This window comes from Schistocerca serialis, chromosome 5 (genome assembly GCF_023864345.2).
Source record: "Schistocerca serialis cubense isolate TAMUIC-IGC-003099 chromosome 5, iqSchSeri2.2, whole genome shotgun sequence".
Lineage (NCBI taxonomy): Eukaryota > Metazoa > Arthropoda > Insecta > Orthoptera > Acrididae > Schistocerca > Schistocerca serialis.
The window spans coordinates 165,305,710-165,322,731 of record NC_064642.1 but is presented as its reverse complement, the minus strand read 5'-3'; the positions used below and the strand labels follow the sequence as shown (position 1 = coordinate 165,322,731).

The 17,022-nt window shown below is 36.3% G+C and overlaps 2 protein-coding genes across 12 annotated transcripts in view; one reads left to right on the top strand and one right to left on the bottom strand.

Annotated features, from left to right (window-relative positions):
* Positions 1-3,499, bottom strand: part of LOC126481822 (protein bric-a-brac 1-like) — a 1,776,705-nt gene extending 1,773,206 nt beyond the window's left edge. Inside the window, exons 1-2 of the mRNA XM_050105780.1 lie at positions 3,342-3,499; positions 2,621-2,673 (exon numbers count right to left, since the gene is read on the bottom strand). The gene's annotated coding sequence lies outside the window, so the exon portion shown is untranslated. The remainder of the gene's footprint in view (positions 1-2,620; positions 2,674-3,341) is intronic.
* Positions 3,500-3,869: 370 nt separating this feature from the next.
* LOC126481648 (MAGUK p55 subfamily member 7) overlaps positions 3,870-17,022 on the top strand; it is a 270,264-nt gene continuing 257,111 nt past the window's right edge. For all 11 annotated transcript variants that reach the window (XM_050105568.1, XM_050105560.1, XM_050105567.1 and 8 more), the window contains exons 1-3: positions 3,870-3,959; positions 14,868-14,936; positions 15,020-15,303. In XM_050105568.1, the coding sequence (XP_049961525.1) occupies positions 14,900-14,936; positions 15,020-15,303 (321 nt within the window). In that variant the 5' untranslated portion in view covers positions 3,870-3,959; positions 14,868-14,899. The remainder of the gene's footprint in view (positions 3,960-14,867; positions 14,937-15,019; positions 15,304-17,022) is intronic.

The following is a 17,022-nucleotide window of genomic DNA, read 5'->3' as shown; positions in this document are numbered from 1 at the left end:
TGGATGCTGTGAAAATTGAAGAATCTTATAAAGACCTAATTAAGATGCTTGTGTGCAACACGGAAAACCAAAACTGCATGCTACATCATTACGACAGCTGTCCTGCAAATACTGCACTAACTGAGTACTTAACTGAAAAACTAAGTGAAGATTATGATTTAGAAGAAGAAATTGTAATCAGTCAGTGGGTTAACACAGACAGGGCAGAAATGATCAAACAGTCTATCACTGTTGAAGACTACATTTCTTTATTGGTTAGGTCATTGGAAAAGCTCACCCCGCACTCGTTTATAGCAAAATCCCAATCAGCAGCCTTTAAAAGATTGAAAGAAGACCCACCACCCAAAACAGCAATTATTGTGATGGATTTCAGTGAAAATTATTCCTTTGTTATACGAAATGAGATCCAAAGTTACCACTGGAGTAGAGGTGGTTGTACTCTACACCCAGTTGGAGTTTTTCTAAGAAATGAGGAAAACAATGTTTGTGTTTCCAACCACTGTTTTATTAGTGATGACCAAGAACATGACACTGGTTTTGTTAACTTTGTACAAAAAGAAATTACAAAGTGGCTGTCATTACATCATACTGACATTGACCCAGTTCACTACTTTACAGATGGTTGTGCTGGGCAGCACAAAAATAGAAACAGTTTTAAAAATTTGAACACTTGAGAGACTTTAATTTGAAGGCCCATCACTCTTTTTTTGCAACAAGTCATGGGAAGTCAATTTGTGATGGTCTAGGAAGAACTATTAAAAGAATTTTAAGGAAAGTCAGTCTACAGCTTTCAGATGAAGAACAAATAATGACAGCAATCGATGTGTACAAGTTTTGTGAAAAAAATATTGAAAACATTCATTTTCACTTTACTGACAAAAAAGAAGCTGATTTGCTACGATTAAAACTAGAAAAATGTTTTTCAGCAACCCGAACCATTCCTGGAACAAGAAGTTTTCATAACTTCAAACCACTTCCAACAAACAACCTCGAAATTAGAAGGACTACAGATAGTGTAAAACCCTCCTTAGTCTTTTCTTTCCATTCTTCTTCTGATTGGGTTCGTATTGAACCATCCATGAATAGCTATGTGGCTGCAAATTATGGTGGTAACTGGTACTTTGGACTGGTAAAAACAATGTTCAATGATGAAGAAGATGCAGAAATTCTATTTCTACATCCTTCAGGACCAGCTGCATCATTTTATTGGCCTGAAAGAGAAGATTCTTGCATAGTGCCTTTGGAGCACGTAGTCTGTGTAGTAGACACACCTCAATCAAGCGGCACTGGAAGAATGTATTACTTCAAAAAAGACTGTATCAAAAGAACTGAAAGCTCTTGGATGAAGTGGAAGAACAGTTTGAATCAGCATTAATGTTTATTAAAGAGACAAAATACTCAAAAAATTCAATGTTTCAAGCAATAAGCTGGGTTATACATAAGTGTCGTAAGTACACTATCTTTGTACATAATTCTAATGTAATCTACTATGATCAATATACATGTTAAAAAGCCATCATTATTTTGTTTTATCAAGTAGCCTATATGTTTAAGAGGAAATTAAAACAAATTTGAGCATTCTATCAGGTCTGAGACTCTAGATATTGCAATTCTTATAAAACAAAACATCCGTTAAAAAAAAATAAAAGAAAAGAAATACATATATATTTTATTCATAGAAAATATTAATATATTTTAATAGTATCATTTTTATCTTCAAATATGTATAATAAATAAACTTGCAGCAAAAATTCATGATGTTATCTAAAAGAGTTTTTAAGATAAGCAATTTTAACATTTTGAATACAAATTAAATTTACCATTTCCGAAGGTTCGCAAAAAATAAAAACTTTACAAATTTATTAAAAAAACTATAAGAGATACAGCAAAAAAAAAAAATAATAATAATAATAATAATAATAATAATTTGCAGATGTTGTCAGGATGGTATTAGAACCATTTGAGCCAAATTTTATGAAAATCCAAGGAGGCGAGTATAGAATTTATATTTTATTTTTATTGGGTGATTTGATATGGAATGACCCAACTCTCTACAACAATTCATGTTATGGTTCTTAAACATTCATGTTATGAATCAGTATGGGAAAACAACAGACAGAAGTATGTGATAACTGTACATAACAGGGATAAAACTGGCCAATGAGACGTATTCATTAATGTTTCCTTTGATGCTTTACTTTAAAATGGATTTTGCATTATAAATATCTATTCCTACGGCAATGTGTTTGTGCATCCTAAGATAGTTATCTGTGAAACTGAGCTTCAGTGCAGCTATACACTATGAGGTCACAAATTACAGCTTAGTCTGTAGTCCATAAATAAATGTGTGTGTGGGAGGAGAGGATGGGAGGCAGATGCATATGGTTGGTTGCCATGATTCTAGAATAAAACCTGTACTATGCAACAGAGAGTACACTTTAAAAAGCTCTCCTGTCATCTGGACTCAAGTACAGATCTTTGGTTTTAACAGGAAATGCTCAAACCAGCTGGGCCTTAAAGTGCAGATTTATCTCCATATCTTGCAGACTGGTTTAGGCCTAATTTGCCATGAAGTTCCAATACCCAATTGCATGCTACATACTGACTCCAAACAACTTACCAGTTCATAAATGTCAATTTTTCATGAGGATGTGATGCTGAAGATCCAGTATTCTGGAACAGAAGAACAGTAGTTATCTATAAGACGGTATGTGAATCTCAGTTACAGAAATTATACATAGCAGTACACCATTGAGTTTGCATTGTTCAATGGATACCATGAAACAAACCAATGATAGTCTTTCCTCACAATAACATTTGAGCCTTTAAACACGTCTCAAGTTCGAATCAGACATCAGGCAAGTTTTATTTGGAAAATGTATGTAGTTCTTAGTGAGCCTAGGGGAGGTTGACACTTTGTGCGCCATCGTTCTTCAATGAAACAGTTTTGAAGTTACCGAATCAGAAGATTTCAAAATATTTGGCGAGTCCTACACAGTTAAAGGAATACCAAATTATTGGACTGTGCACCAGCAGCATCTCAAAATGTCTAACACGTAAAAGAAGAAGTTGTGGTTATTTGTGAACTGACCAAAGTGTTTCACAGAGTGGGAATGTTTACAGACAATTCAAAACAATGTGTCAACGTCAGCCAGTAATTTATGAGACTGGTGACGGCTGTTGTAGTATCAAACGACTGCAGGAATTATGGGCAATGTACTTTTGCACCCTCAGTAGTGCAATGCGGTATGAATACGCAACTATTACACTTTATTTCTTAAGACGCCCGAATGCGCAAGGTGAGGTTAGCAGCATGTAAACAAAAATAACCAACAACTTACTTGGATTACAGCGGGATAAATCTTACCTAACTAGTTACAATGAGGTTTGTCACAAATAGGTTAGCACTTAAAATTTAATTGTACTGTCATAATCACTTTTAAAGATACAAAATACGCTATACAATCAAAATTCACGATCACACTTCAAGCGTCCAAAGTCAGAAGTGCCAACTTTCTTTTTGTGTATCCAGTGCCAGCACAGGCACCACCGGCATAAAACAAAATCTCTGATAAAGAAAGAGTATTTCTATCATTTAGTATTCCATACTCTTCACATGTATTTAATAAGTCAACGGCACACAAATTGGTCATAAACGAACAACGTAAGAACGAAATATGTATATCGCAAAAGGGGAATGTAAGCGGGCATTATGTTACGAGGAACAAGTTTCAGTCCATGATATGGGCTACTACAGCCACGTAAATTGTATATGAATTGAAGTTTTTGTAAGAAAAATGTTGCGACTTGGAAATTTACTTTTATATCGAACTTGACGTCTTGTTACGACATATGTTGGCACTCATCCAAAACAATATGGCTGCGTTAGACGGTTGAGAATAATTGGCAAGGAGAAAAATATCGTTGCAGTTTGCAATTTTCATGGATATCCTTAATAGGTAAAGGAAAGTTTCTATTGTATGTAGTCTATTAACTGCGTGAAACCTAGTATGGTATTTTCCATGATGAATATTTCCGTATGGAAAGAATGCTGTCCGTGATGTTCCTCCGGCGTAATGAATAAGGTCTGTAAAATTTAGGTTTTTTAAGCAAAAATACAAACTCTGCTACGATAGACACTAGCGACTTTTGACAAAAACCCGAAAGAGTCAGCGTGTGCTTTGACGGATGCTGTATTGTCCGGGATTGTAGGTCAAAGAATGTGGAGCTTCAGCATTGAAAATGCTTTTCCAAGTGCAGCACTGCTGAAAATAGCTCTTGCATACTTACAGGAACACCAGTAAAAATCGGTGAATTGATTTGATCATTGGCGCACTACGTGGAACAACCAAATTAGAATAAAAGTTGTTTATTTCATAAGGACTACCGTGTGACCCACTAGTGATTGTAAATAATGATGTATTCGTCTCATAACGTACTGTTATTAATTATGTGATTTCGGTACAAGAGACATGTTAGAAGTAGTGAGGTAATGTATCTTCATAAAATTATAGTTAATGAGATGGAGCAGTATTTCACGGTTAATACTTTTTCCTTGAGACAGAAAAGTTATATTTTCGTAATGTTAATAATCAAATATATTTAATCTTTCATGAACTATTCCAATGAGTGATACCATTTTTATATCAGAGGCTCACGTAGCTGCCTTTTCACTAAATCTATAATTTTATATAATTTTAGGCTCTTGAAGATTTTCATTTTCTTATATTGGGATGTATGCTAAAATATCTTGATGAACAGGAGGCATAACATCATTATTTCTTGTAGTCTGAGAATGATTTTTCATATATAAGTAGTTTTATGCCGTATACTGCATTACTGTAAGGCATGAACCAGTAGTAATTCCCTTATGAATTTTTTGGTTGTATGTAATATCATTGATATAGATGCATTTAGAAATCTGTATTTTTATGAGATCAGTGAAATACTTTGAAAGAACATATTGCTATAAAATGTAGAGAGATATTAATAGTGGGAGGGAGTAGACAATCCTTAATGACATTTATTAACAAACGGTATTTTCTCCTCCTCTCCTTGTCTTACCCTGTTCTGTCAAACAGGTTCTCAAAGGTTACTTTGTTGTAGTTTGGTACCTCTAAAGTAGTATGTTTCAAGATCATGATAAGCTTAGAGTACTTAGCACATCTGTGGTGAAATGTTGCATCTTTAATGATCAAGTCCAAATTGTATTTCGTGGGTTTCAAATGACTGTCCCTCAATGGTAGTGTAATGCCTAGTTGACATGGTTGCAATTACTGCACATCTGTGTGGTCTAAAGTGGCAAAAATTGTGGGCAAAACTATTGTGTTACAGGGCATTCCAATTTTCATGATATGAAAAGTGTAGTGGGGTATATTGTTACGTTAGGTGGTAGTTCAGGGGAGTGGGAAACAGAGAAAGTTGTTGGTTTTTGGGCAGTTTCACTTTGCATGGGTGTTCATGGGATGTTAATTATTACACAAACAAAGTGTGAGTCATTGCTGCACTTGACACAACTGTTTGTGATATGAACATTGAAGACTTGATAGTGTTGGAGTTACTGGCCAAAATAATCCTGTAAGAAATAGACATCTTGAGATTTATGAAGTTCCCTTTCTGCATTTGGAAGCTTATGTAAATGTAAAGTCAATATGAAGCCATCCTGAAGAGACTTCACTAATGGCACAGTGACACATATGTGGAAGCTATCCAAAGGATGCGGAGCTAACAGTGGAAATAGAAAATGCTTGATGCTTTAGTGTTTTCTTTCCTTACAACGTCTTGAACATTAAGATCTATGAATTGCTCTGGTTTGATAGTTGAAGTAGTTTTATTGTTGAGCACCTGAGTGGTCATCTCTTTGTCTACCAAGAATTAAAACTATTTGTTCTCTTTCTTTTATAATTGTTTCAGACCAACTGGCCTGAACTCTACCATTACCAATTTATGATAAACAACTTTCATTTTAGAGAAAAAATAGTGCTTTGGTACTCTTAAAATGTAGAAACTAAAAAGTACACTGATGTCACCATGTAGACATTTACGAAATGAGTGTTACAATGCTGGTTTCAAGAAGCATGTTCTGCAACTTTGTCTCTTCATGCAAAATGGGCTTAACATTTCATAATCAAGCTCTTCACACAGAAGTGTTGAAATACCTCAGTTTCTTATATGTTCAAGGAGTTTATGTTCTAACAGCATAAGTCTTTAACTTTTGCTGTACATTCTGTTGTCTTAGTGCTCATGACATGGACACTGGTGTTACATGGTGCAGTGGTTGACTTTATGAACTTTATTCAGGAGGGATGTGTGAGTGAGCTCTGCTTTCTGTATCCATCCTTCTGTAGATCATGAATTTGTTGATTTCATTGGTTTGTTGTGGTAACACGGTAAAAAATTTCACGATTGTCAGTAGTGTTTCTTTATTTACTTGATCATAATAATTGTTTTGTATTTGAAAATCTCAGTTGGTTCGTATTGTGTTCTGGGTCAATCCAAATGAAGTGGTCCAATAAAAATTCACTAGGTTGCTTGACCATTTTTAAATATTTTAATTTTTTATTTGTGATTGCCCTATAATTGAGAAGTTCAAAACAGTAAAAAAAAAAAAATTTACTTTCACCTTTACTGAATGACAGCCATTTTTGTTTGTAAGGGTGCAATGATGTTTCAGTTTAGGGACGTTAGCAAAAATATGAATATCTTGACACTGGGTTAAGTTACAACATTGCAATTGAAATGATTGTTTTTAGAAAAGTGTCCTCTACAACATTGTCTATATCACAAAATACCCTAAATTCAAAAATAACCAGTCAAAATGACCTCCAAAGTTTGGTATCCAAATTTTCAAAAAATCCACATTGTAGGCCCAAAAAATAACACAAGGAGTGATTTTTCAGTATCTATATTTTTCCTATAGTTAGATATCAGACACTACCAGCCTCATATAGAGCAAGAAAACAAATGTTTCCTTAATTTTTTATGAATTTTTGAAATTTGGAAATTTTCATCTTTTGTAAAATTTGGGGTTAGTTATCTCAGTTGGGATTGAATATAAAAATGATTCTTGCACAGTTTATACACCTATATGGTAGCAACGTACTGTAAAAATTTCAACATTGATATCTGACTGTGAACAAAGATATGAGTTTCTGAAAATGAGGAACTAATTCACATTACTCTACAACTGACCTTATGGCTATTGCCTATTCATGTGTGACATTGGCAGGATATAATCAATTATTATTGAAGTAACGTACTGAATTATATACAAAAAGTGGAAACATCACTGAAATTATCATTTATGTTATTTTGGCACACTTAAAATAAATATTTTCAGTTAACATCCTTCGAGATGCGACTGTTCCTAAACCTGTTGGTGAATGTTAAGAACACTTAATTCTTCAGACAGCTTCTGTGGTATAGAATAATACCTCCCAGTTGCTGTGGTAAGTTCGAGCACTGAATGTTTCCTTAAAACATTTTTCATTGGTATCCAAACTTTGTCACTAGTAGATTTCTTTAATGATGTTCTTGGGCCAGCAGAGTAGTAAAAATGCACAAAACATCATTGTTTTCCAAACTTATTCTTTCAGTCTCTGCAAGCCACCGCTTCCATCATATACACAGGCCACTATGTCATTCAACGTTAAAGACAGAGATGTAATTTTACTGACACAATGATACTTGTAAATTTCTGTTTCTGCATCTAAGTTTTCTGCAATGCCAAGGAATTTGTGGAAATGCCTTGTTCCTTTTATTGCTATACAGTTTTCAAATCTGGTTTGAAGTGTTGTTTTCGTATGCAGAACCACTTCTTTCTTGATCAGAAAATAGGTAATGCCTTTAATATTATCCTTGCAAAAGACATTCATGTCCTGTACTGTGAGAATTTGGTCTATGGTTGGTCTTTGTAGGCTGGCTTTACTTTTTCATATTTTGTTGTACCTCCTACTCCATTAAATGCATTTTTACTGTGGCAAGATGCAGTAAAGTGCCTTTCAGACTCCAACCCAAAGTCTACTTTCTGGTTGCACAGCATTGAAAAATTCTTGTTGTTCTTATACTGACTACCACTGCCATCTGAAAAGTATATCAGCTTCTCAACCGTGGGAATGTTTTCTTATATGTAATTTATTACATACTTTTGAAACGCATGTACAGCCAAAGTATTGTGCTCCAAGTAGTCACTTACAATGCAAATTGAAGAAATGCAAACTTCATATTTCTCATTTTTAAAGTACAGATTCAGTGGTGCCCTTGTATTGCATCCTGAATCACAAATGTTAAATTTTCTGCAAAATCAGCTAGCACTATGCACTTCAGTTTCATGAAGTCCTTCAAAAACTTACTTTCGGTTTTAGAAACATAGTGGTGACATTTGAGTTTTTGTAAATTATCAATTAAAGATTCCAAGTACTCTTCCTGAGATTTAACCACTGTTATCATTTCTGCCCTGTCAGTTGTGACCCACTGTTTGAAGGTTTCATCATCATATTCATGAAACATTTCAATAACGGTTTCCTTACCAGGGTATTTATTACACTAACTCATCATGCAGTCATAACTATTAGTGTCACGGACCATTAAATAATATAGTAACTCTTTGAGTTTTGCACCTGCAATCATTTGTTTGACATTTTGATGATATAAACAAACACATAAGAATTGTGTACCTGAGGATCCAGCCAAAATACACCACTTAGGGTGGAGGTCACAAAATTTTGACCTTCCAGTTTTGCATTCGGGATGAGAATTTTTGAAAGCCGCATATAGTTCATTTACATTTGACAGCACTAGTCATTTCTGCTCTTATAACAACTCTTTTGCTATCTTTGCAACCTGGGCACATTCTACTGTTTTCATCATCAAAAAACTGCTGGATCTTCTTAATTGTTTCTTCACTTACACCTACTCCTTTCTTCTTTCCTAAAACTGGAAGAATGCCTTGCTCTTGAACTAATTTTTGGGTTAGTTTAACCAAACAATTAGAAACATTGAATTCATTAACTATTTTTTTCTCCTGACCATGAGTCAGGGAGCAAACTTAAAATTTTAACTTTTTTCTCTTTAGATGTCACTGAACATTTAATTTTTAATTTATCTATTAAGCTCAATCATTCAGTGTCAGATGATGCTGGTGGTAGGTTTTGTTCTTCTTTAGAAATAATGTTGGTATCTGTATTATTAGTGATTCATGGTGTGGGTTCCTGTTGTCATGTCCTAGTTCATGAACCACGGGCAACGTATGCGTGGCGAAGTAAGTGGTCCCGACAGTCGGGATACCAGTTACTTTGGAATAAGGCTGGGCATCTCGGTCATATTCTGAGTTGTGGTCACCTTTATGCTCATACGGCAAAGACTACCAAATCCACCGGTTAGTACCTCAACCGTTGGGGGTAAAACTCAATGGGATCCAGGGCAAGTAAGGCTAGCAACCTGCTTCCCTGGTACTTTAAAATATGATGCTGGCAACAATCAGAGCAAAATGCCTCGGACCTTTGGAGGTGACGGAGTCCCACCTCTGACAAACCAGGGATTCCTATGATACGACTTGGCAAATAAGTGGTAATGAGATGGGGAGCTATTAATATCAAGGGGGGCTACTCTGGGAGGTAGGTAGAGCTGGCAGAGGCTGCAAGTAAGATGGGGCTGGACGTTCTAGCTGTTAGTGACATTCGGGTGAGGGGTGAGAAAGAAGAGGAAGTGGGAGAATACAAGGTCTACCTGTCAGGAATCAAAGCAGGAATAGCACAATGGGGTGTAGGGATTTACATGAGGAAAGAAATGGAACCCAGCATAGTTGCAATAAGGTATGTAAACGAATGACTGATGTGGATAGATTTGACAGTGTCTAGCAAGAAAATTAGGATTGTGTCAGTATATTCGCATTGTGAAGGTACAGATCAAGATAAGTTGGATAGTTTTTATAGTGCACTCAGTGATGTAGTTGTTAGAGTAAAGGACAAGGACAGTGTTCTGCTCATGGGTGATTTTAATGTCAGGTTTGGAAATCAAACAGAAGGGTATGAAAAGGTTATGGGTAAATTTGGAGAGGATATGGAGGCCAACAGGAACGTGAAACAACTTTTGGCTTTCTGTGCCAGTATGGGCTTAGTAATCACAAACTCCTTTTTTAAACATAAGAACATTCACCGGTATACTTGGGAAGGCAGGGGAACCAGATCTGTCATTGACTATATAATAACAGATCAGGAATTCAGGAAGGCTGTGAAGGACACACGTGCATTCAGGGGATTCCTTGATGACACTGATCATTATTTAATCTGCAGTGAAATTGGTATTGTGAGACTGAAAGTGCAGGAGGTCAGGTCCATATGTAGGAGGATAAGAGTGGAGAAACTTCAGGATAAGGAAATCAGGCACAAGTACATAACAGTGATCTCAGAAAGGTACCAGTTAGTTGAATGTAGTCAATTACAGTCATTGGAAAAGGAATGGACAAGGTACAGGGACGCAGTACTAGAAGTGGCTAAAGAATGCTTGGAACAGTAATGTGTAAAGGTAGGATGAAGCAAACAGCTTGGTGGAATGACACAGTCAAGACAGCCTGTGAAAGGAAAAAGGAGGCGTACCAAAAATGACTACATACTAGAACTCAGGTAGACAGAGAGAGTTATGTTGAAGAAAGAAACAAAGCCAAACAGATAATTGCAGCATCCAAGAAGAAATCTTGGGAATACTTTGGAAACAGCTTGGAGACTTTGGGTCAACCTGCTGGAAAACCATTCTGGAGTGTAATTAGCAGTCTTCGAAAGGGAGGTAAGAAGGAAATGACAAGTATTTTGGACAGGTCAGGAAAACTGCTGGTGAATCCTGTGGATTCCTTGGGCAGATGGAGGGAATATTTTGAAGAGTTGCTCAAAGTAGGTGAAAATACGATCAGTAACGTTTCAGATTTCGATGTACAATGGGATAGGAATGATGATGGAAATAGGATCACATTTGAGGAAGTGGAGAAAATGATCAATAGATTGCAGTGCAATAAAGCAGCTGGGGTAGATTAAATTAAGTCGAAACTCATCAAATACAGTGAAATGTCAGGTCTTAAATGGCTACACAGGATAACTGAAATGGCCTGGGAGTCGGGACAGGTTCCATCAGACTGGACAAAAGCAGTAATCACACCAATCTTTAAACATGGAAACAGAAAAGATTGTAACAACTACAGAGGTATCTCTTTAATCAGCATTGTGGGTAAAATCTTCTCAGGTATTGTTGAAAGGAAAGTGCGAGTATTAGTTGAAGACCAATTGGATGAAAATCAGTGTGGGTTTAGGCCTCTTAGAGGTTGTCAGGACCAGATCTTTAGCTTATGACAAATAATGGAGAAGTGTTATGAGTGGAACAGGGAATTGTATCTATGCTTTATAGATCTAGAAAAGGCATATGACCGGGTTCCTAGGAGGAAGTTATTGTCTGTTCTACGAGATTATGGAATAGGAGGCAAACTTTTGCAAGCAATTAAAGGTCTTTACATAGATAGTCAGGCAGCAGTTAGAGTTGACGGTAAATTGAGTTCATGGTTCAGAGTAGTTTCAAGCGTGAGACAAGGCTGCAACCTGTCTCCACTGTTGTTCATATTATTTATGAATCGTATGTCGAAAGCAATAGACTGGCTGGGTGACATTAAGATATGTGAACACTAAGTAAGCAGTCTTGCATATGCGGATGACTTAGTTGTGATGGCAGATTCGATTGAAAGTTTTCAAAGTAATATTTCAGAGCTAGATCAGAAATGTAAGAACTGTGGTATGAAGATTAGCATCTCCAAAACGAAAGTAATGTCAGTGGGAAAGAGAGATAAACGGATTGAGTGCCAAATAGGAGGAACAAAGTTAGAACAGATGGACAGTTTCAAGTACTTAGGATGCATATTCTCACAGGATGGCAACATGGTGAAAGAACTGGAAGCGAGGTGTAGCAAAGCTAATGCAGTGAGTGCTCAGCTACTATCTACTCTCTTCTGCAAGAAGGAAGTCAGTACCAAGACTAAGTTATCTGTGCACCGTTCAATCTTTCGACCAACTTTGTTGTATGGGAGCGAAAGCTGGGTGGATTCAGGTTACCTTATCAATAAGGTTGAGGTTACGGATATGAAAGTAGCTAGGATGATTGCAGGTACTAGTAGATAGGAACAATGGCAGGAGGGTGTCCACAATGAGGAAATCAAAGAAAAACTGGGAATGAACTCTATAGATGTAGCAGTCAGGGCGAACAGGCTTAGATGGTGGGTTCATGTTACACACATGGGAGAAGCAAGGTTACCCAAGAGACTTAAGGGGTCAGCAGTAGAGGGCAGGAGGAGTCGGGGCAGACCAAGGAGAAGGTACCTGGATTCGGTTAAGAATGATTTTGAAGTAATAGGCTTAACATCAGAAGAGGCATCAATGTTAGCACTGAATAGGGGATCATGGAGGAATTTTATAAGGGGGGGCTATGCTCCAGACTGAACGCTGCAAGGCATGATCAGTCTTAAATGATGATGATGATGATCTGTATTATTAAAGCATGATTCCAAGTCTTTTCTAGTGTTGTCTGAAATTTGTTGCACCTTATTTTCAATAACTGCTTTTCTTTTTCTGCTTCTTAATTTTATAACGTAGAATAAGCAAAATCCAATATGCTAACAGCTTCCTTATTAGGAATATAAATGTCATTAACAAGGTTACATGATTCTGGTTCTGGATTCACAACAAATATTTTTGAGTAACAATTTGGGCACAGGAAATTTCCAGGAATCACATTACGTTTCACTTGGGAAGCTGTTTGACTCTCACATAACAAGGACAAATGTTCAAGTTTTATTTCCCTCAAACCGTCAGTAATAGGCTTTTTATGAACTTTAAGTGGATCACAGCACTTTCTTCTAAAAATGTGGTTGTACTTCAGGATATTTTTCTTCTCATGATACTCTCACACCGATGTTACAGAAGAAGTTACTCGAAATTTAAACAAAGTTGTCGAACTTCATCGAAGCCAATGATATTTTTCAAGTTTTTTGAAACTGAACCGTAAACTGTTTTGTGACACACTTCACTTTCTATCTGTCCAACAGAGCACTGTTCATCCATGTTATTGCATTCCTGTTAATCTCTCAAAATTAATTACAAATTACACACAGAAGAAAGCACGTAACACATTCTACACTCTCGATGAAGTATGTACATCCAATCTAACAGAGGTTTCAGATCAGACTGACTACAACAGTGCCACACCCAGCAATATGTACTGCTACAATGCCACACCCAGCAATAATGTACTTCTCTGTTGACAGTAAACCTAAACATAAATGGGCATTTTTATTACCATAGAACAAGAGCAAAAGCTCCTATTATTTAATATTGCCTTACTGAAAATAAGTAAACTAAATAAATTTTGGGTGATGGTGTTAACTAAATATATGTCACAATTAAATTTTATTACAGTGAAACAATAAACCATTTAAATAGGCAACAGCTATAAGATCAGTTGTAGAGTAATGTGAATTAGTTCCTCATTTTGAAAAATTCATGTCTTTGTTCACAGTCAGATATCAATGTTGAAATTTTTACAGTACATTGCTATCATATAGGTGTATAACCTATGCAAAAATCATTTTCATATTCAGTCCCACCTGAGATAACAAACCCCAAATTTTACAAAAAATGAAAATTTTCAAATTTCAACAATTCATAAAAAATCCAGGAAACATTTGTAAGTGTTCTTGCTCTATATGAGGCTAGCAGTGTATGATATCTAACTCTAGGAAAAATAGAGACTCTCATAAATCACTCCTTGTTTGTTATTTTTGGGCCTAAAAAGTAGATTTTTGGAAATTTGGATACCCAACTTTGGAGGTCATTTTGACTGGTTATTTTTGAATTTAGGGTATTTTGTGTAGTAGACAATGTTGTAGAGGACACTTTTCTAAATACAATCATGTCAGTTGCAATGTTGTAACTTAACCCAGTGCAGAGATATTCAAATTTTCGCTATTGTCTCCAGACAGAAAAATCGTTGCGCACCTGCAGATAAAAGTGGCTGCCATCCAGTAAAGGTGCAAAGTAAATTATAAAAAAAAAACTGTTTTGAACTTCTCAAATATAGAGCAATCTAATATAAAAAAATAAAAATATTTAAAAATCCAGCAACCATCACTGGACCACTTAATATGGATTGACCCTTCTTCACTTTTCCACTGATCGTGTTAGTGGAGTGGTAGATGTATTCAGGTATGGGACTACATCTGAGTTGGGTTCATGTGATGTATCTGTGTTATTCACTTCTATGATTTATACCTTCTACTATTTATTTCAAAACTGATTTGGCAGCTGTCTCTTATTTTTCTGTCAGTGGTCTGTAACACATAAAAAAAATTAGAGCATTCGTGGACTAGTATGGTACTAAAGCTGCCCCTCTCCTTCCGCCCTCACCCCCACCCCCCAACATCTAGCTATGGTGACACCGATCTGTAGCATAGCCCAATGTCTGTGTGAGGCTGGAAGAAGGTAATTTGTGAGAGTTGGCAAAGCTAAAATACGTGAATGTGAAATACAGATGGTAGTAGCATATTCATTTTTAGTGTGATTCAGTGTTTACGCCATATGTAACAACTTTTCCCAATTTGTGTCGTAAAAAATAAGACTGCTTGGTAAATTCAGGATACTTATTTAAATAACGCACAAGTCTCTGACAAATATTACAAGCAGATAATGCTCGTATATCATACACAGGCCACGAAAAACGAGCAGGAATGATCCACTGTGTAACTTTTATTCATTTTTCTACACAGTTACCTCTAATTTGTATTTATATTTCTATGATAACTGTCATTTACAACTATTTTTACTATCATTCATTTTCAGGCACAGTTGCAGCAATAGCAGCTACATGTAGGATGACAGCAGTAATGGCAAATGGGAACTGGGATCCAGGTAATTTTGAAATTGTGGCTGTAATATGCAGTGATTACAGTAGTCATAATCACTTTTGACCACAATTTATGAAACAATTACAGCATTGTCTCGGTTGTTGGTGTCATTGGAAGAAGCAAGGCAAGTTTTACCTAGTTCAGAAGAAGAATTTGGTTTCTTAAGTGGCCTGTTACAATCGAAAGAACTTCATGCATTGGTGAAAGTGCACAACAAAATTATAAATAATGGAAAGGATGAAAAATTTCACCCTACTGTATCAAACTCAATGCAGATAGCATTGGATGTATTGGATGTTATTGCACCGAAGGCTACTTCTAATGAAGACTGCAAAAATTTGTTCATACTGTTGCAGAAACCACACATTCAGGTAACAGGTGATTGTTGCTGTTGCATGGCTTTTCTACTAGGTTGTTAACTGACGATGTGCCAGTCATAGTTCCACATTATTTTAATGATTAGTTACGTAGATGGTTATAACGCATGCATTCCCAGTTTTTTAGTGTTATGTACTGTGTTTAAAGTAATGAGAGATCTTTGGAGTCATATAAATGAAAGTGGTAACACACATTCCATAACAAAAATTGTGGGAAGAACTATGCCATTTCATTGCACATGAGTAAGAAATTTAATATAAATGTATGCCCTGAAGTGCTTCATTTTAGGATTATTACTGAAAGCATGTTGTACAAGGGACAGACAGCCACGACAAAACTATTCCACCAGGTGTGAAGATTTATGAGACAGGCGAAGTATCCTCAGACTTTTAGAAGAATGTAATAATTCCAATTCCAAAAAAGGCAGCTGTGGACAGGTGTGAATATCACCAAAGCAGAAATTCATCAAGTGTGGTTGCAACCCATGATACAAATTATTTACAGAAGAATGGAAAAACCTGTAGAGACCAATGGCAGGGAAATCAGTTAGAGTTCCAAAGGAATGTAGGAGGCAGTATTGACCAAGTGACTTATCTTACAAGATAGGTTAAAGAAAGGCAGACCAATATTTATAGCAGTTGTAGATTTGGAGAAAGGTTTTTGGCAATGTGAAGTGTCCTACACTTCGAAATTTTGAACATTACAGGGGTAATGTGTATGGAGGGAAGGGTTGCCTAAAACTTGTGCAGAAAAGAAGGCAATCAGACAGGGTTGTAACCTGTCGTCAATGTTACTCAGTCTGTACATTGAGCATGCTGTGAAGGAAACCAAGCTCCATTTTGGGACAGGAGTGAAGGTTCAGGGAGCAGAAATGAAGATTTCAGGGTTTGCCAGTGACGACGTAATTCTGTCAGACACAACAAAGTACTTGGAAGATCAGTTTAACAGAATGGATAGTGGTTTCAAATGAGGTTATAGTCTATAAGAGTGAAAAATCGAGGATGAAATGTAGCAGTGTTGCGAAAAGATAGTTGCTACTCACCATATAGCGAAGATGCAGAGTTGCGGACAGGCACAACATAACTGTCAGAAAATGAGCTTTCAGCCAACAAGGCCTTCATCGGAGATAGAACATGCGGACAGGCAGAACATAACTGTCAGAAAATGAGCTTTCAGCCAACAAGGCCTTCATCGGAGATAGAACATACACACTCACGCAAATGCAACTCACACACACGACCACATTCTCTAGCTGCTGAGTGTGGTCTTGAACGAAAGTGAAAGGTGGGTGATAAACATTCAGACAAGAAGAAAATTGAAACTTTTCAAATGTGGTGCTACAAAAGAATTCTCAAGATTGAATAACTAATGATGATGATCTGAATTGAGTGGAGGAACAAGGAAATTTATGGCACAATGTTACTAAAAGGAAAAATTAGTTGATTGAATACATCCTGAAGCAACAAGAACCCATCAATCTGGCAATGCTATAGGAGGTGTTGAAGAGTTTAGTTGAAGGTTGTCACTTACCAGTAAGTTTACATTAAATGTTCTTCCAGTAATAACTGAAAAACAAAGAACTCAGACACATCTAACAGCCGAGAACACCTGAAAGAGTGAAGTGGTGAACTTAGCTCTTTTAGTTTTTTGTATCTACATGTCTTTGTTCATGGACAACCAAAATGTAAATGCATGTCAAACACTTTATGCTC